The sequence below is a fragment of the Vanellus vanellus genome, assembly GCF_965231255.1.
Source record: "Vanellus vanellus genome assembly, chromosome: 5".
NCBI lineage: Eukaryota > Metazoa > Chordata > Aves > Charadriiformes > Charadriidae > Vanellus > Vanellus vanellus.
This window is the reverse complement of record NC_138910.1, coordinates 43,500,514-43,521,850: the sequence shown is the minus strand read 5'-3', so window position 1 is coordinate 43,521,850 and position 21,337 is coordinate 43,500,514. Positions and strand designations below refer to the sequence as shown.

The window sequence follows — 21,337 nt, the reverse complement described above, 5'->3', positions numbered from 1 at the left end:
ATTAATTTATTCAGTGCTCTAATACACACACACACACACACAAAAAAAAAAAAGGAAAAACAACCCCCCCCAAAAAAACCAAAACAAACCCCAAACTTTCAAAGCTAGGAAGCCACATAGACAGCCCTAAACTAATAGCATTAATTTGAAGACTTGATTGATTCACACACGTGAGGTAATTCGGCCTTGAAATGGCTTGGACAAGAAAGCACTGGATAACCCTGCATAGTACTCAAGCAGAGCAGGTCTCATTGTAAAACACAAAAGCTCTCCAACTAGACCAAAACCAAAGCTACTGTGGGGTGGGAATCACAACAATGCTCAATTGGAGTTTCAGCATGAGAAGTCAGGCGTATAATTCCTCATATCCAAGAGAGAGCACACCTTAAGTACTGAAGGAAGATTATGGCTGAGAAGCAGCCAGGGGCTTTGATTTGAATCTTACTGAAGAGATTTCCAGCAACACAGTGGATTTGCATTTGATAGAAAACATGAATGAGCTGCTTCTCATTTCCGGTACAACCACCTCCTTCAAGGTCTACACTGCCCTTGAAAATTTCCTGCCAAAACACTAACTGCCTGGTTTAAGCACAGTATGCCATGGAAGAGTTGCAATGAACCTGCCACAGAGCTGACGTTTAGACAGTAAGGAATAATCCAACTCACAACAAATAGATGGCTCTTTACTTTCTTTCTTGCAGCAGCATTTGAAACATTTCCTCATCACCATGAGTATGTAGGCAAAGATGACGAAAGGGAAGGGGATAGTCAAGCGACTGCAGTATTCTTGGACCAAGAAGTAACGCTGGAACTTCCACACCTGATCATTGTTCTCTTGCACTGATCCAACAGTGTAACTAATAGGTGAATAAGAGAAAATACGTACGGCATTATTTATTCAAGGACATCCATCAGATCCAAGTAAGACAGCTTTTCTCTTTGTTATACCAGGGCATGTTTTTATAAAGTCATCCTGGAGCTGGTATTTTTTTTTTCCGATTAGGAGGTTATTGAGTTTGTCCTCCTTTTTAGAGAGAAATTTGAAAATGAGCAGAACTAAGACAATACTATAAAAAACCAAACCTAAAGTTACAAATAAACTGGAAAAAATAGGAACAGGGAGAAAACACTCCACATACTTTCACTACCTTAGCTCTAGGCAATTTTCTTCCAGCCTAGACACATGACAACAGGATGCTTCTTTGCAAGATACCGTGTCTCATTAATTCATCAGCTAACTTCTTTCTAAGCAAAAAAAAAAAAAAAAAAACAAAAACCAAACAAACAAGCAAAAAGAAAACAAAAAAGCAAACATAAAAATAGAACATTTACAAAAATGAAAAGCTCCTGAGATTTTTAGTAGAGGCATTAAGAATGCTTCAGGCATGGATCAAACCTACTGTACTAAGCACTGTATGAACCCAGCAAAGCAACACCCACAAGAGCAAACAGCTCACAGACTGCTTGACCTTTCATTGTTGACATTAAATAGATGTTTGGATACATCCAAAATGTCTGTGTTGAGATCCTATCAGACCCTTACACAAGATAAGATAAAACCCTCACCTGTTGGAAATTATCTTTTGTTTTAGAAGATAAGTAAAATCCTGAATTTCAGAAGTATCTAAAATGTAATATCCACCCTTTTTAGCTAATGCATACTGGATACAAGGAACAAGTTGGGTTCTCTGTTGTTAAAATTAATATATAATTGCAATTATAACATATAGAGACATTGACTGGATTCATATCTAATAAACATCACCATTATTAAAGATTGACAAATACTATGTACAGAGTGGTCTTAGGATGAGCCATCATAGATTCACACATATGTAACTGCATCAACAAAACAACCATCTGGGATTACTGTTTGCCCACCGGGTTTCCCGAGTTCAGTACAATCCAGTTCTCCTGCTTGATTAACTTGTTCAATCTATTGTTAAAATGAACTGTGCAAAGCTCTGAGAGTGTCATTAGAGAATTCATGCTGGGTCCTTCCACAAAATAAGCCAAACTGGCAAAAACTAGGTTTTTACTGGCATAACTGGATAAACCAGAACTTTTGCTGTTAGATGCTGTTAAAATAAGTGTTTTAACAAATATCAAAGGCTTCTAGGGTAGAGCTGGCTTACTGCTATACATTCCTTTAATAAAGTGAATTGCTTTCACCCTTTCTAGGGAGTATAAGCATTGTCTTCTGTTCCCAGGTCCTGTGCAGGTTAGGAAAACACACGTACGAAAAATAGATATGCTGTACCAGTCCTAGTTGCCTTGCCAAAAATCACATTTCTGACTTGTCTTTGGAGTCCAGGTCAGCATCGGAAGAAAGGTTGACCTGAGGGGAGAGCAGATCCCAAAGATGAAGGGCTTCTCAACTCATCACGCTAATACATCTTAGACCAGGCAAAATTGGCACTGGCATCTGGGAGGGAGATCCTCTTGAGGAAAATCAAGTAGCACTTCTTGTAAATACTCTTGTTGCAAAGTAAATTCCTTCCAAGCCAGTCACTGCCAAGGTACTATGAAAACATGCAAAAATAAACATAGTGGACCTCCGGAATGATGCTCAGGGGTTGTAAGTATATTTTTTTCTGTGCTGCAAGGGAGTATAAAGCAGAAAAGAAGCAGGACTGGGAAGGAGAACAGAGCCACAGCACCAATCCAACTGTATTCACAAGTCAGAAGTGAGACGGGGTATTACATTCCACAAGTCTGATATAAGGACTTCCCATTTTTAACTCAACTCTGTGTCAGAGCTTGCAGTGTAAATACCAACGATTTCTGGAAGACACTGAGGAAACTTTTTCCTGAGGACCAGTTATGGTTTTCTCTTGCTGGGCCCAATGCAGCCCATGTATATTTGATAATGTGCACAACAGCAACCATTTTTATTTGGCAAATCACTGTTGGCTATGTGATACTGTCAGCTGTTACCAGCACCACATTTCAGGTGTCTGATCCATCTGCATGGTTTAACACTTCACAAGGTACCAGAATAGACCTCCTGACTGGTAGACCCACAGACAGATAAATTACCATATAAAAACAGAGATGACGACATTTTTCAAGACAAAGTCCTTTTGTGTGTCCCAAGGAGATGCAGCCCATTGCCTGTGGTATAAGTCAGAACAATAAATAGCAGGGCTACCAGAGCAGTAACACACATATCATCACCACACAGCACTTCTGGTTAATAAAACCATAGTGTTATAAAAAGACTGTGGTAGTAACTCATTTATTCAGTCTAGCAAGATCAGTTGTACAGCAACTCATACTTGGCAAAGGACTGACCCACCTATCACCCCCTGTGTGAAACACAGGAGTTTGCGCTAAGCCCGCTGTGCAAAGAATGCTTGGAGAAGTAGTAAAAGGACAGGCAGCAATCCACCCCCAGCACGTTGTACCAGGTTTGATCAGACTGCTGTGAGAAATGCTGAAGAGCACCTTGCCTTTGTTCACCTTCCCACACCACCCTTCAATTGAGAGGTCTTTTTCAAGCTGGGAACTCTTCCAGACTCCTCCCAGCAATTCGTCTGCAAAAGTTACAAGCAGACACCAAGGCCTGACTTCATGCCATTTTCCAGGGCTTCATTCCCTCTTTCAGAGGGCTATTGGTACAGAGATCACAAGCAAGTGATCAGTTCTTTATTACCTACCCAAACATGGCCACGAGCAGGTTCACAAGGAGGATGTTAGTTGAGAGCATGTAAATACAGACAAGTGGAATGGTAATCCACTCTGGGAAGCGGGGTTGGTTGTTGGCATCCAGCTCCACACACAAGGGCTTGGACTCATTCCCAGAAAAGGTGCAGCGGTCAAAGTTGTAGGTGGTACCTCAGAGGGCAAGAGCAGAGAGCAAACAGTGAGCCCTCTTTCTGTTGAGTCCACCCCCAGATACCGCTACTGACGACAGTATGTGTGGCCTCCTCCTTCCTTTCCTCCCCATCAGACAAAACCTTGCATTGCTGCTACTTGGAGGAAAGGGGACAACACAGGACTGTACAACCACTGAAAGGACAGAGCCTTCCACCCACCCAGGAGAGCTTCCCACAGAAAACAGGTACCGTCAACATCATCGGGGTACTGGCCAAACATAGCCAAGTATGGCTCATAGATGACAGATCGAAATATCCACTCCCAGCGGTGCTCATTCTTCCTCAGGATGCCTTGCCTGGCCACACCAAAGGCCACCATCCACACAGCAAAGAGAAAGAGGAAGAAGAACACATCTATCATCTGAAAAAGGACAACAAGCAAATGCATCAGTGCCCCACTGCATGCCTGTTGCAAGCCACACATGCCTTTTTCTCTCTCTGACTTGATATTAGGGTAGAGAACAATATTAGAAAAGCCCACACAAGTTAGCACCATTTTAATGCAAGTTTTCAGATAACTGCTCCATAAATTTACAGTCACCAACACACGTACACAAATAATTGACCATTCCCACTCAGGGAACTTCAAAAATGTTTACACAACCATAAAACCAAGGCACATTTCAGAATATAGGATACCCCCTTGGCATCATACAGGCTCAACCCACAAAAGCAAGATCCACGTACAAAGACTATGCAACAACTGTAGCTGCAGACCCTGCAGCCAAGGGTCAGGTGAAAGCAGCCACCACTTCTGAAAATGCCACTCTGGACAGCTTCAAACGAGCATTTACAGTCCAGACGCTCTGGCTAACAGTTTCATGAATTCCTAGCTCTTAACAACATACAGATAACTGAAGACTGTTAATATCCCAGCTGAGCTTCTCCATTCTTTGCGACCCACCCCCCACCAAGATCTGCCATTCCACTAGCCCCAAGCACCTTTATTATTAGACTTACTCAAAAACTCATCCCTTTTGAAGAAGGCCAAACAAGAGAAAGATGTACAGGAAACAATCCTATGCTGTTGCTTCCGTATCATAAGGCACTCTAGGACCAGGTAACCTCTAGACTTCAGCTTTGCAGCAGTGGTACATGGCAAAAGAAAGGCTTTCTGGGTAAGCTGCAGACCACGCTGTTACTTCCATTGTCACTACATAGCTGGTTTTTAAGTTCCATATACAAGATCAGCTCCAAGTGACATGCACAAATTCAAGCAGACATACTCCCAACTCTCCAATGCTCCTCATTCCCACACCTACAGTAAGCCACATCATCTGTATTATATGGAATCCCACTGTCTTCCTATTACCTTTCCCAGTCTGCTAGCAAACATCCCCTCCAGCTACAAAGGACATAATTAGCCCGGCCACTACATGAGAGGCTCCTCACCACCCACTTCTCCAGTTACTTGTGTAATGGATGCAGTGGAAGACAGAAATCCTCCTCCTCCTATGCCATTCATCATCGTCTTGTTTGGGGAATGCTCATGTGAGCAAGAAGAGTGATGGAATATACCACTGAAACATTTGAGACATGTAAGACAAAAGCTACCATGAAACAAATTTTCTCTTCTGTTCTTCAGCCTGATCTTTATTCTCTCCCTGTGCAGAGGGAGAGAAAAAGGCCCTGCTCTTAATTAGGGCCTATTTAAATCTTAATTAATCCTGTTTAGCAGATTTAAGAGAAGGAGAGAACTTGCTGCCATCATCAGAACAGTGGTGATTTTCGCTCTTGAGGAAAAAAAAAAAAAAGGTGTCATATCATTTATTTAGACTCTCTTGAATAGCTGCCAGAATCTTACCATCCTCTGCAGCATAATAATTTTGGGTCCTAGATTCCTGCTAACTGTGAAAATATGGATCAGCCTCAGAGTAAAAACTATGTAGTCCAAACAGAAAATGACTCTCCCAGAATACCAAGAGCTTTCATCAGATGAGTGAAGCCTGATGGAGACAGTAAAAGAAAATAAAGAGAAGCGTTGGGTAAAGCATGTGGAAGTCAGGTAAAAATACACTGAAACGGGGAGTGGAAAGTAACTGGAAAACAGAGCACTGCTATCCAGGGCCCCATGCCCTCTCCCACCAACTCCCACCTGACAACAGGTGGTAGGACTGGTTAACGCATGCCTTGTTTACACACTTCCTATCTTAGCTACATCATTGCTGTGTCTCCTCTTCACCTCTGAAACTATTAACTATCTTGTACCTTTAGCTACTCCCACAGCCCTCCAAAAACTTCACAGTGCAATGACCACTCTGCTGCACTGAAGCAACAAGAACTAAGTAACAGGTGCCTGAACAACTACACCGTAAAAATGTGTTTCCATCATTTCTTTGTCATGGTTGCTAACTCACCCATTCATGTAAAACAGCTTACATGAGCTAATGACATTCTGTTAGACTATTGTAGGTACAATTTCAGTCCCCTTAAATACAACACAGGAAAGCTCAGAGAGTCCAAATTACCATACTAAATAGTCAATAACAGGAGCCAGGGAAAATCCCAAAGAACTTGACTCGCTGAGCTATTAACTATCTTACCCTGCAACTTTGTCTGATATGTTCTATATAGAGAGTCTTGAAGGCATTGTCATGAAACCTAAGCCTATTTCAATCATCTTCGTCCAAACATGCTCATTCAAACCTAGGCATTAAGAAGGGCTGCCCAGCTGGCCCAGAAAGATCTCAGTTTAGTAAAGCCACCTTTGACTCCATGGATAGACTCAACTTCCATTAAACAAAACCAAGAAAATATTGCATGCAGATGTTCCCTAATCACTTTATTTTATTTCTTTATTTGCTTTTACAGATTTAGAGTAAAGACTTGGCAGTATTTGGGGCCTTCACAAAGAACAGGGAGTTTCACAAACATGTCATTTCCCAAAATCTCATTACAGGTTGTAGTCAAAACCCAGAAAGGAAGCAAAGCCATAACATGGCCACAAGAAAAGATACTACTTACCTGAACACAATCCCTGCTATGAAGTAGAAGATTGCTAGCGTATCCATAACATTCCACAGATCTGAGAAATACTTACTGCCATTCATATACCACTGGGAAGGAAAAAGAGCAGAAAGTAACCACCACACAGCACTGGCCATGGGGTCCTCATCCATCCTTCCCTTCCCTCTCTCCACTGGATGTCCTCATGGTAACTATTCCGCCCCACTTAATTTTTTGTCACACATAATAGATACACCAGAGTTCAGATTGCTTTTCATTTCCCCCAGAAGAGAGTTTTTAATATATCCAGCAATGCCAGAAATTACTGGCAACATATTTTTACCATTAACTTCTAAGAGGACTACAGGTCAAGATTTTCTATGTTTAACACTCCTTAACACATTTTCTCATGCAGTCCAGATGTTCGAAGCTAATGCTCTTGCACTGCGACCAGTTAAGCACATCAGTGACACAAACGTTGCACCACAGTATGAGTTACTGTGTTCAAAGGACGGAATCCAACCACAAGGATGCTTGTGCATGTGGAGGAACAGCCCTGACAAGAGCCAAGATTGATGTACTTAGTGCTCACATGTGTATACACATGCTGCCAGGGGAACTCAGGGTAGATCATTGTATGCTCCAGCAGAACTGCTGCCAAATGGGTCAGAGGAGTTTTGGTGTGACTCACTAAGAGCAAATGAAACACTGGGGGGAGGCAGGAGGGTCACTGTTTTGGGGTAGTTGAAATATTCTGGCTTCTCTTTCTTCACAGAGCTCATTCAGTAATCTGTCCCTGGCTACATGCACATGCTTTTGATCAAAGATGTAGATTTAATTTATTCTTTTAATTACCTGGCTCTCTATTTCTGAATTGCAAGTCTAGTGAGAATCTTTGCCCATTCCCAGATTGACTGATACTGCACCCTGGCTCCAAAGTTTGTGCAAGAACCAACTTCGGGATCCAGTCTGGAGGTGACTCATCAGGACAAGTAGCTTAACCGGGAGAAATCTCTGCCAGGCCTGAAGAAATAGACTGAGTCCCTGATCATAATTATTTTTAATTTTCATTGAAATAATCAAAGTATAGTAGAGTACTGAGCAGTTAATCTCTCTATAACTGGCATATCCAAGGAAGGCAATTCTGTTCTCAGTACTTTCACAGGAAACAGATTGCAGGGAGTTTTTTTCTAAATGCAGAAAAGAGACACACTTTGCTATTCCAGTTGCACAATTGTTGCATTTTCTTCACATGATGCATTGCTAAGGATGGACAGTTGTGGCAGCTACCAGGATATCAGGCTCAGGATATTACCAGACACTACTTTAGCATCTTGGGACCCACACATAACTTTCTTACTACTTAAGGTACCAAATGTTGAGCAGAGTGGGGACAGCAGGTCAGACACCCATGACATTAAGTTGTCTCTGTCTAGTAATTCCCTAAATTAAACATAAGTTGTCTTGCTATACATGACAGTGAAGCAGTGTTTATGTGAACAGCTAGACGCATATGATTCAAATGTCTTTCACAAAGCAATAAGCCTACCACTGCACTACAACTGTATTAAATGCAACAGGTTTAAGCCTGATGCGTCTTCTATTAAGGGCACAGTTGTGGATGGAGGAAAAGAAACAGGTTTTGGTCTAAAGCAGAAACAGAGAGAAAACAGGCAGATGTGTGTAAACAAGTGAGAACAACCAAGACTGCAATGCAGTTCAGTCCTTCAAATATCAAGCAGTTCCCACTGCTAAGAGTGCACCAAGGTTCTGTCCAGATTCCTTCTCCATTTGAAGAAACAGGGCTTTCCTGCACATCCCACAAGTCTACCCACTCACCTGGCTGGAGGCTACATCCATATGGATAAGAAGATAGCAGGAAAAAGGCATCTCCAATTTCACTATTGCCATGACAGTTCTAAACGACATATGAAAAAGTAGCTCCGGCTAGTTAAAAATCTCTAGGACCATCAGAAGCGAAGACAGGGCTGAGCCTGTGGCTTATAGTTCAGATACAGTTCAGTTTGCCCCAAACAGTGGAACAATCTGCTTTCAATCTGAAACAATGTCTACTAGCTGGCACTTCTACAGACACACCACACTCTAATCAGAGGGCTGATTTCTCCCCAGAACTAGTTATCTGACTGCAGCAGCCATAGTTGGACCCCAGGCAATGCTACTCTTACTTTCCTTTGATGTGAAAACAAAATCTGAGACATCCCTCTTTTTTAAAAAAATATGAAGGACACAAATACTATTTTGACTGCAGAGCTAGAGCAATGCACACACAATCTATCTTGGACAAAGCCAGGGAGAAATTTTCCTGAGAAGCTTAGAGGATTGGGATACTGCTCTGCGTTCTGCTCCTTAGCAAAATAGGTTTGAAGGCAGGACAGTGACTTAAAATAACTTTAAATCTTAATTAAATTTTCTGTTTTAGCTGCTTCCACTCCCACAATCAAATTGGTACAGCCACCAGCTTTTAGTGGGATTACTGGTATCTGAAGCTGTTCTACCTGCTCAGGGTAGTGAGAAATAGTGATGTTGGTAGGAAAAAAAGTTTCTACCCCTAAGCATTTCCCCAGGACTTTTGCTGGGTACACACGGGAAGTACAAGGTCAGCTCCAGAGACACCAGAACCTAAATCAGCAGAAACACATACTCCATTAGTGTTTTCATTGCAACAGACTCTTTTACTTTTCCCCCCAAATTTACTTAGCAAGTAAATTTGCCTTAAACAGGGCACCACCTTGACTATTAAAAGGGAAAAAGATCACACAGCAAGTTAAGCACAGTAACATCAACACTCAGCAACGTCATTTGAGCTCATGTAAGAAATGTTATTGCAGGGTGGTCTGATCCAGCAGGTAACCCACAAACACTCATGTGGAGAATAACTCCTTACAGGACAAGCAGAAAGCAGCACTGCACTGAAACCACACACCCATTTCTCTTCCAATTTCCCCAGCATCTTCCCACTATTTTGAACACTGAAATGAAGCTGGTAGAAACCAGCTTGCCTGAAAACCAACATATTTGATATGCCCCCTTACATATGAAGTGAGACGAGTATCAACTATGCAGCTGGCTATAAAGGTAGTCCCACATGCTGTTCCCACAACACACCAGCAAAAGCAACGCAGGCAGTACAAAGCCGGTCCTTGGGACTACGAGAAACTAGCAAAACCTCTATTTATGATTAAAAGATAAACAGAAATACACAATGATATGCTGCTCATTGGTTAAAAAAATAAAAAAAAAAGGAGGGGGGGGATGTGGAGAAGAGAGGCAGGAATCACTTGATCCAGAGGTATGTACCCAGATAAATGTGTTAAATCTAACCTCCTATTCTCATCTGCTTTGGCAATCCAAGCCAAGCTTTCCTGAGAAATATCTCCACTGGCATCAGCTTATCCACACAGCCTCAAAGTCAAGACACATTCCACTCGGTGCATGGACACTGCAGCTATTGGGGCACAAGTAGGAATTAAACATCAGGGGCAGGGTGGGTGGGAAATATTCATTATGCCTTGAGTTGCCTGAACATATCTCCTAAGAAGTGGTTTCCCTGTAACTTAGAAGCAGCCTGCACTCTCTTATGCTACTAGGAGGGGAAAGACCACAAGGCTTTTAATCTAGCACTAAACATTTTTGGTTTGCAAGCGCTGCCTACTTGTCTCACTTCATCACAAAGTAGAATGAAGACCAGCACGTAAAGGATCATCTCCAGGACAGTAGGCTCCTTCTGGAAATCCATAAGCAACACGTAGGCGAAGAGCAACAGGAAAGCGATGTAGAAGATGACATTCCAGGAGAAGACCACAAAGGGGGAAGTGAAGAAAGACACGTAATACAAGAAGAGTTTCTTACTCTTCTCCACAGGCTTTTTCCTGAGGAATTAAAAGAGGGGACAAGGTCTCAAAGCATAGCTTTTATACCTGGAAACATTTGTGCTCTTCATTAAAGTGAAAATGATAAAGTTGCAGTCTAGCACAGGACATTACTTTAAAGGCAATGCTGTTCCGCATCCACTGACTTCAGACACGCAATTGGCATATCTTAACTCCAGATCAGAGAGATGACATGATCTGTCATAAGCTCATTCAGCCATTATATATCTTTATTTCAGAGTGACTGAACACTGGAACAGGTTCCCCAGAGTGGCTGTGGAGTCTCCATCCTTGGAGATGCTCAAAACCCAACTGCACACAGTCCTGGGCAACCTGCTCTAGCTGACCCTGCTTTGAGCAGGGGGTTGGACTAGACCATCTCCAGAGGTCCCTTCTGGCCTGAATTGCCCTATGATTCTATGATAGTTGGCTCTTTTTGCTTCTGCTAATGAGAGGCCAGTTGATTACCTGAATGAGATGAAACCACAGCCTATTAAAGGGAAAAAGAACAGGCACAGAATAATCTTCCAGTTCTTAGTATCTCTTGAAATCTCTCCATACCACTGCTTAGAAAGGAAATTCTGCAAGGAAGAAGAAAATATCCTCATTTATTCTAACAGCAACAAAATAACCTAGGAATGCTATTACAGGACATTTGATTTAGAAAAAAAAAACCCAAACTTTGAGATTTCAATCAAGGCAACTGGCATCAGTAACAGTGTGCTGGTTCCTTAGTTCAGCCATCCTCCAGTCTACAAGATGAGGAGTTCAAAATGAGACTGAACAGGACTTGACCTGATTTAGAAGGCACTTTATGATGGGCAGTACATGCACACAGTGCATACATGGAGTTGTGCCAAGGGAGAAGTCAGTTCAGGCAGTCTTTAACATCTAGCTCACTATGATTTACAGCTCTAAATCAAGTCCTCCCCTCTTGACTTAACATTTGTGGGCAAATCAGCCACCTCCTGTTTCAAGAAGAGGAGCCACACCCCCATCCTCCACTAATCACAGTCAGTGCTCCCTAGGATGCATTTCACAGCACTACAGATGCTGGTTCTGTGAGCGTGCTGCAGGACACAGCTTTGCCATGGCTGTACAAAGCTCGGTGTTCACATGGCGGGGAAACCTCACCCAGAGGCTGTCACTTTCACAAGGACAGTGTCTGAGTATTGGCCTTTCACAGGCTGTTCACGTGGATGCAGCATTTTCACAGCAATAATACTCATTTTTAAGCTACCCAGATCACAAGAGTTACAGCAATCTGTACACCGTCTTTCCACTGATGTTACCTGCACGCCTGGCTGTGCAATGAACTGCTGGTCTTTAGCTTCCACTGCTAGTTCCAGGCAATTGCTCCCTCCCCAGGCTTCACAGGAATAGGTCAGCAGCTGCTCAGCTAGATCTTCATCATTGCTGTAGCACTCGGTGAACAGCTCTGGAGGAAAGAGGCAGCCCCACACTGAGCCTCACCTTCAGACTCCATTTGCCACCAACTTGGGGGCAATTGCCTTCAGTGACTTCCAAAGTATAAAGTTTATAATAAAGCATGCAGATACAAGAACTCTTTCCACAGTTTCAGCATGGTAAAACAACGCGTGCATTGCTGTACAACCCCACTTGCAAGTATTAAGCTTTCATACAGAATTCATGTCTGGATGAAAACTGTAATATTAAATCAGCTCACACAGAGACAGCATTAAGTCGAGTTCTGCACTAAAAAACTGAGAAAAAAATATTAACTTCTTGTACTCAGATGACTCTGCGTGTCTGCTTCTTTCATCCTCTTTTCATTCATTTAGCACTGATCTAATGACTTCATGACAGTAGTCCCATATTAACAGCAGAGTTGAACAAGGGCAGAATCTGATGCTTTTCAACTGAGAAATGCATTGCTAACGTAGTTGTTTTAGAAGAGCTATGAGCATCTTATTCTGCCCACAGATTTTTGCCACTAACAATGTGCGTAGAGTAAGAAATTATTTCTCTTTCCAGCTCTGGACTTTTCCCACCTGAAGCCAGTTCTGTTGGTGTACCTGCGACAGAGCACAACTGCCCTTAAGAACAATCCAGCCTCTTATAAAACACACCAGCCTTCTCCAGACACCCTTCAACAGCTCATTTTCTGAGATGTTTCACAAGCAGCTGTTACCATAACAGCAAAGATGCACACATACAGCAATACTTTCGGCTGGTATTGCCACATACACTGCAATATGCAGACAGATCTTGAGAGACAGACTTCAATGGGACCTGTTCAGTTCTCAATGTCTCGCCAAATAATCAGGCCTCAGTGATATAGACACCTTTAAGTAAGTCTATTTAAGCAGTTTTCACCTTGTGAAGTAGGAGCACTTTCTGGTAACAAGCAAGACATTTTCAGTGTGGCCTTGCGCTACTCCTTAGTGGATAGTGAAATAGCTGTGCTGATATACACACAAATAAAAATAAGGCTCACATTCAACTGGCCAATCTAGCCTCCATGAGCCCCAGAAAAGGAACAAACATTGTGTGCTTTTAGGAGCTATAAAACAATATCTATCTGTAGAGATTTTCAAGATTTGGCTAAATGAAGCCATGACTGAACTGATTTAGTCATGGTGGTAACACCACCTCAATGACAAGACTGGACTAGAGGCCCCTGAAAGCCCTTTCCAGCAACATTTCTATGGTTCCCTATTCAACCTGCAGGGCTATCACACCTTAACTGACACCTAATCTGCTTTATGGTGATGACAGCAAATTGCTGGGCAGCAATACAGTTACCAACCCACTGTTTTCTGCACCAGACAAGAGAACAAGGTCAAAACCTTCAATAAAGCCCCAGAGGTAACACTGTAATGTATTTTTCTTTCCAAGTTTAGGAATCAAGGTCCACCTGGTGCAAACTGAAGCTTACCTGTAGTACAAATTGTGGGTGCTACAAATTAATCCCTGCTCTGGTGTCTGCCAACTGTGCTGGCTTTCACTTGCATGTTTCCCTGAATAATTTGCAGGATAACTAGACACTAAGGAAATGTTAGCATTATTGCTCATGAAATGGAAGTCTTTAAAGAAAGAACATTCTCCTGCTTTCCTGTCACCCATTACACTCATTAAATAAAAAAATCTTGGTCACTCCAGCCCATGAGATGCAGGACTCATTTCTGAATCACTGGCAATTGTTGCAAATGGAGAAACTGAAGGTGACGCAAAAGAAAAAAAGAAGAAAACCTGAACTCTATCTGCATTCTCAATGAGCAACAGTATTGCTTGTCACCTTAGAATAAGGAAGATATATGATTTTGCATTTCAGAATTTAGGAATTCAATCCACTTTTTGCCTGTAATTTATTCTCAGCCCCCAAAAGTACTCCTCCAAATTTGAAGGCTGGCTCTTCTCAACCTGAATATTACCAGCACTCATGCAGAAAGCTTCTCTTATTCTCTATTCTTGCTATTTCTGCGCACCCTTCTTCAGCCTTGCCATTAGAGCTAGGTAGCTTTTCTTCCCAATGAAAGAAATTCACTACCAACCCTTCTCCCCCCCCCCCCCATACACACTTTTGGAGGCAAACTGTTCAGGCAGGACACAGTTTCTACTGGGAACAGAGGGAACAGATGGTGTGGAAAAGATTTCCAAGCAGTAAACCCCCATTTTGACAGTAAAGGGGAGCATTTAATGTTGGATATCTAGTTTTCTAAATAAAGCTTTCTTTCTACTTCCTTTTGAGATGTCTTCATAAATCAGGCTGAATTTCTGGGCAGCATTTCAAGCAAATTCAATGAACTATCTTGCCTTGCAATTTGCTGAATAAAACCAGCAGGGTTATCAGTTTGTTTTTCTGCACAAAATAAAAACATCACTATGCAATCACTGCTACACATCAGACATGGAGATCATTAAAACAAGTCATGTTCCAAGAAAGGAAACAATTTCCTGACCCCTTCTATTAAAATTCTGAAGGAACTGGGAGTTGGACTAGATGATCTCTAGAGGTCCCTTCCAACTCTGAAAACTCCGTGAATTAAAGAAGGCACTTACCTACTGCTCTTGTCTCGTACTCATTAGCAAGTTCCTCAGACTCACCAGCAGCATTTATATCATTCTTCACCTTTGCCATGCTTTTCAGGAGCTTACTGGCCCCAAGGGCTGCCAAAGTGCAACCTCTGGTCTAGAGAGAGAGAGAGAGGCAAGTCATGCAAAGCCCTCTGCAAAGAGAATGTGATAGATTCTTTAAAAATTATCCCCCTTTTTTGCAGCTGCTCAGTTCCCACTCAAGACTGGCAAATGAAGATCCTGTTCCAGAAAACAAGTGGTAACCATCAGTGTACTGTTGCAATAACAACTTGTCTTGTGTTTAATAGTTACATATCAGTTTTGCATCTCTAGCCGAAGATTCACAAAAGAGGGTCTGCTCCATCACGAGCTACACTACTGTTTTCACTGTCCACCAGTCTGGATCAGTTGGGTGTACCCTGAACTGTACAGATTATGTCAGTCCATTCCATTCAGAAAGTCTACACATGCAGGGAGTGTTTTGGACACGCAAACCAACTTGCATTGACACATACAGGGAAGAAGCATTCCATTTAAGACATGAAGACCAACATAAACAGGAGCATCCATTAGCTTTGCTTGCATTAGCCTCACATTTACAGCCTGCGAATTATGTATTGGATACAATCATCACTAAATGTACTGTCTAATCAAAATTAAAAAAGGATTTCAATCAAATACCTGGGATCAGAACACATCCATATTCTGGAATGGGTGGGAACTCAGCATCCAAGCTTGAGCATGGATGAGAACATACAACTATAGATAAATGTTAGCTGGACTGCTGACTCACACATGACATTAGGAAAGGAAAGTAGGAAATCCACACCCAAACACAAAATGGGTAATATTAACCCTACTTACAGAGCCATCTAGCAATTATATTTGTAGGTTTGTGTTTGAAGATGGATCCAGAGCCTTCAAAGGCCTACAAACCAAAGACAAGGAACACCACTGTGCTGTTTGCAAATAGGAATAAAGGAGAATTCAACTTACTTGCTCCCAAATGACTTTTGACAACTCTTTCTTGTTCTGTAGAACTGACCAAATAAATAGAGCTTGCAATGGATGCCTTGTAATAGGACACTCATCCTGAAAGAAAGAGCAACAATTCCTCAGACCTAAGCTCACTAAACTGTTTTCAACTGGAACAAATCCTAGCCTGCCACTCATCTGTTTTCATATTTGATTCCTTTTACAGACAGCCCACTGATCTTCTCTCTTGGCTATGTGGCACTTGTCACACACTAATGTAAACTAGTTTGCATTTATACTAAAGCCTTATATTTTCATATTCGGTGTGGAAGAATCAGCTTTCCTGTTTTTCCTAAAGTGGGCATTAAAGGACATTTGGGTCAAAACCACTTTCTGCTTTAAGCCATGCAGTTCGGATAGCCTCATTCACATCTTGCCTTTGTGTTTAGGTAATATAGATTAACATCCACTAAAAGGAATACTAACTTTATACCAATACGCCTTTTGTTTTTAAGCAAGACCCTGAACTTCACAAAAGCCTAATTGGAGAGGGATTTCTATACTACCATCTTCTTTGCATTAAAGCAATTAGCATCTGGGGATGGCAAAGCCATCACAAAATGACTCCTGAGAAACAAAACTTTTAAGAACCACAAGCTTTGGCGGAAACTCTCAAAGCTAACCAGCATTTTCAAACCAAGCTTCCCCTAAATGTCACATGAGTTGTTGCATTCCATCTCTGCAGTCAACAATTGTGTTCAAAAGTTTCTTATCTGATGCCCGAGCTCCAGTTTTGAAACTCAGATCTGGATCTGATGTTTGGAACTACTGTGTTGTGATAACTAAGAAGTCTGGTTCTACCTGACAATGAAATGAAATGAAGTCCAAAAGGTGCTTGACACCCTTACAAGAAGAAGGTTTAAGATACAAGAGTCTGTAACAAAGTATGAGTTCAAATTCCTCATGCACAGCTGGCACCTCTGTACCAGGCTCTGAAGTTATATTTGAACAAGTTACAAGCCTAACTAGAGGACGGATTGCTCTAATAGAAAATATTTTAACTTAACAGGCAAATAAACTCACCCATTTTTCTTGTAGTTAAATGACCGTTACATGCATTTGAAAAGCGGGGCAGTATGTTAAATGTAAAGCATGGCTGAGACTATTAAAGCAAATCCTGCTGTAATAGAAACAAAAAAATTTTTGTTTTTTATTTTCAGAGGACACACAGTGGAATCAAACTGTTACTTACTGAAAGATGTATCTCCATCTCATCCTTGCTATTTTTGTCATCTCTTTTGAGACCTCTTCGGAAGTCTTCGACCATCTTCCACACAAATGTGAGGAGTGCATCATTATAGGAGTTCTTTGCAATCTGCAGGTTCTTGAACACCAGGCTGCTGAAGTTGTTCGTGTACAGCTCTCTAAGGACCTCTGTGGTAAGGAATTTCCTCAGATTCAAGCCATTTTCCAGGAAGAGACGGACAAATTTGGGCCTGTCTTTCACTAGGGCCGTGAACATGACATCCTGCAGGTCAGAAGACTAGGAAGAAATGGAAAAGCAAATATTAGGAAGCATGTAAGACATGTAAAGATTACCTAAGGGCCTGACACGTGGCTAACTGCCACGTTTTCCCTCATGCTTCCACATTTTCATCAGAATCAGATTTTTCTGTATGCAATTGCCTTTTGTGGATGGCCTAGAATACTTCTGGCATGGGCAGATAACCTTTGCAATCAGTGATGTCAGCACAAGGAGGAATAGACACTCTTCCTTATCATCACAGAGGTTGGGGTGCTGAGATAGTGGCTGCTGTTACAATGTCTCTCTTCCCGCTACTCCCCTGTCCCGTGTCACTGTACTCAGACAGAAGTGGTCTGTACCTCCCAGTTTCGGTCATTGGTGAAGATCTCATCACTGGCCAGGTCCAACTGGTTCCACTCTAGCAACAGCTTCAGCTGCCCATTCCAGTTATCTCTGTCATGTTCATTGGTACTGAAAGCTGCAGAGGAGGAACAATCCTCTAGGTAAAAGACCAGAGACAGAAGAGCTTCTTGGCATACTTATTCATCTCTGCTTTTCACATTCTACCTGACAAGACCCCTATCAAGTGTCTTTCCCCAGACTCACTGCATTTTCCTGATTGGGTTTTAGAGGATACTGGAGGCTTAGAGAGATAATTATGTTCCAACATAGGCCACAAATGAGCTGTTAAGAGCACCTTATCAACCAAAATCAGCACATCTCCTTCAGGCTCCAGAGTGTCCTGCATACACTACATATAAGAAATTCTGCAGGATTCCTAATGGGGCCCAACACCAGAAGTGCCGTGAGAAGCTGTAATGTTTATGGGCTTTCTCCACGCACAGATGGGAAGATGAGGTCTGCCCACCTTCACTGAGTAATGGTTCTACTCTGCTGGAGTAGTAGAGAGCCCAGGTTCTGAATTACTCACAAAAGTCACTGGAGTTGCTTGGTCTCCTGACTGACTCCCTGTTGTGTTGCATGCTTGTATGCTACTCTCAGAGATGCTATCCTAGCATCCCTAAAGCTCTGCAGACTGTCTTCCTGATTATCTGAAATGAGTTTTGATCTCACCCACACTAACAGATCCCCATAATGCTGCTGTAGGCTGTCCACACCACTGAAGATGAATTATAGAATTGTCTAGGTTGGAAGGGACCTTTAAGATCATCGAGTCCAACCATCAACCTAACCACTAAACCATGTCTCTAAAAGACAAGCTCCACACTGTGGCAGAAGCTTAAACTCTAGAGAGATGGCACTGCTCTCGGGAAGGATGTTCTAGAAAATAAACAGCCATCTTTTACTATCTATTAAAAAAAGAAACCAACCAAAAAACAACACACACACACACACACACAAAAAAAAAAACACAACAGGAAAACAATTACTTGCCTTTGTACAGAGCAAAAGAAATGGCATTGCTCACAATTTCATCTCCAGCTTCTTCTATTTTGATAACTGTCAGCAAATGTGGGTTCTCAAGGACTTCTTTGATCTACGGAAAGGAAAAGTTCAATTTCAGAGCAATCTAGGCTGTTTAGTAGTTGATCTCCTAGAGCATCTTTAAAAGAAATTTCCCATCACATCATAGCAAAGCTGCTTCTCATCAGTCCTATTTCCACGTACAGTTAAAATTTAATCAAGTCCAGATAGAAGTAGATAATGAGATTTATTTTAAAGTCACCAAAGTACAAGATTAATTATCCTCTGAACATATAGCAAATAACCATGATTCCCCCTATGCAGAACATCATAACCAAAAAGATATAATCTCAGTAATTAGAAATTACTCATAAAGAAAAAACAGATTGTGACAGCACAAGTTTCAACAAACATCTAGCAGTTTATTAGAGAACACTATCTACCTCCTTGTGCTTTGTCAAAAACAGAGATCATTTCTCACATAATCAAGCCTTATAAAGTTACTTTCATCCTAGCACACAGAAAACAAACAGTATTAGCTATTCTTGACTGAAGGATGAGGTACACTCCACGACAGCTCAGCAGAAACCGTAAAGAGTGTGGCCAGGTGACCAAACAGGGAAAACTGCCTTCAGCAGCTCCACACCCACAGTGCAGAGATCCTTCTGGAAACCAGAGGCTCACTGTCTGCTCAGAGGGAAGTTCTTCCTCTTCCGTTTTGGACACTAGAGCCCCCAGGCTCAAAGTGCAAGTTCAGACTGGCCTCTGCAAAAGACTGCCCTTTTTCCTGTAAGTTTATTTACAGAAGAAGAGAATTGTTGAGGTTGAAACATAGCTCTGGAGATCCAGTTCATGCCCACTGCTCAAAACAGGGTCAAGTGGAGCAGGTTGCCTACTGGAACTGGCAGGTTGTCGCACAGACTCACTCTGCCAAGCTCTGACCAAGAGTTTTGACTCAGGCCTTACCAGAAATGAGAGCTCCTTTACCACAAACTTTGTTTGGTTTATATAAAAGAAAACACGCACAAACGTTTGAGTGTCTGAATTCCTCTCAGGGGCCTGCAAACAACTTGCAATGATACATTTATTAAAAAACAAGAAAATAAAAAGTTAAGGAGAGGCGGAAAGCGGAGAGAAGGAGTCTTAAATGTACAGGAAGCAATATAACATTTTCCATCCCCCATTATGAACATGGACTGAGGTTTGAATATGCAATCACTCCCCACACCCTGCTCCCCACTGTGAGTGTGGGTAGGAGATAATTAACCAAGAGAGGAAAACAGAATCAGACCCAGGATGAAGCATCGGGCAATTAATTGAGAAAGTCAATTAGCTCAAGTTAATGGATTGTTCAGTGAGCTGAAATGTTGTTGGAACTAAGACTTCTGAAAAATAACAGAACATTAAGATTTTTCTGAGATCCATTTCCTTCTGTCCCTATTAAGAACACAAGTGTATCTAAAACCAGGTCCATCTGAAGGTCAGGTAACCAGAGAGCCACAAGAGTTTCCCGATACTGGCCCATGCAACCTAAGATAGCAAATGCTCTCCTTACTTCTCCAGTTTCCCCAGTCTCTAAAAAACACTCTTGTAATAAACAGTTACATATGGGATCACAATGGTGACTACATGCTGAAGGCTCTACCTCTGGTCAAGGAGGCAAAGAAAAGCAAAAGAAAAATTTACTGGTGTATATACAATGTTGTACCTTCAACTGCATACCTTGTACGCAGTACTAGTATGTCAACGCTAACAGAGTCCCAATGGAGATAGTGCAGGGATGTTGCTGTGGCTAAATACTGACCAAGTAGGCCTCTAGTCCTAAACATCCCACTCCTAGTCTGTAAGGGAAATCTGTCCTGCCCAATATTTTAAGGGATGCACAAAGAAAGACATGAAATTTTGAAATGAATGAGACGATCCTGAAGTAGAATCACTACAGTTTGAAAGTCCATGGGCTAGCAGCGATAACCCTTTGGTCTCTGAGCAATCCAGAAGGATTTAGCAGTGTGAAGCCTGATTCATCAAATATCCAGTTTTTCCACCTTCACAAAGCACACAAGGGGACTGCAACACCAAGCACCACATCAGCTAAGAGACACATCCAGCAGCCAGTGCTCCAGAGGAATCACAAGCATCCAGGGAATAGACAGTTACAAAACATCTGGTCTTACCTCTCCCGTGCTGCTTTTCCAAAAGATTGAAATCCCCCACTCCTTTTGTTCCAACCCCTATAAGTTATATGAGTTTGGAATTTTTCTTTTTTAAATCCCCATGGATATGTCATGGCAAGGAGCCCTGTACGTCCTATAGGTAGCACCAGATAGCAACATCCTTGATTTGGAAGTCACTAGCTGCCGCTGTTTCCTCTACCCTTCTCCCACTTTCAGCCTTGCTAGCTCCCAGCAGTAGCACACACTTACCCATTTGATCCAGCTTTCAGTCTCCTCTTCCGAGAGCCTTGAAATGGTGCGAGGCAGATACCTGAGCAAGCTCTCCTTGACACATGAAGAAGCAAGACTGCCTTCTGCCTCCATCAAGCTAGCAATAACATCAGCGATCCTGCCAGACCCTTCCACCACAACACAGGGAATCTTACTCTTGATGGCCAGGTTGATAGACTAGGGAGCCAAAGAGAGAGAAGTGATGACTTGAAGCAT

The 21,337-nt window shown here is 42.1% G+C and overlaps 1 protein-coding gene across 1 annotated transcript in view; it reads right to left on the bottom strand.

Moving 5' to 3' along the window:
* The window catches only part of TRPM8 (transient receptor potential cation channel subfamily M member 8), a gene marked incomplete at both ends in the record, with an annotated part of 42,065 nt that overhangs the window by 5,693 nt on the left and 15,035 nt on the right, over nt 1–21,337 (bottom strand). Inside the window, 14 exons of the mRNA XM_082484459.1 lie at nt 667–857; nt 3,660–3,837; nt 4,068–4,239; nt 5,683–5,824; nt 6,843–6,934; nt 10,498–10,714; nt 11,183–11,295; nt 12,007–12,152; nt 14,738–14,867; nt 15,749–15,844; nt 16,980–17,270; nt 17,612–17,730; nt 18,648–18,750; nt 21,101–21,298. Of these exons, the coding sequence (XP_082340585.1) occupies nt 667–857; nt 3,660–3,837; nt 4,068–4,239; nt 5,683–5,824; nt 6,843–6,934; nt 10,498–10,714; nt 11,183–11,295; nt 12,007–12,152; nt 14,738–14,867; nt 15,749–15,844; nt 16,980–17,270; nt 17,612–17,730; nt 18,648–18,750; nt 21,101–21,298 (2,188 nt within the window). The remainder of the gene's footprint in view (nt 1–666; nt 858–3,659; nt 3,838–4,067; nt 4,240–5,682; nt 5,825–6,842; nt 6,935–10,497; nt 10,715–11,182; nt 11,296–12,006; nt 12,153–14,737; nt 14,868–15,748; nt 15,845–16,979; nt 17,271–17,611; nt 17,731–18,647; nt 18,751–21,100; nt 21,299–21,337) is intronic.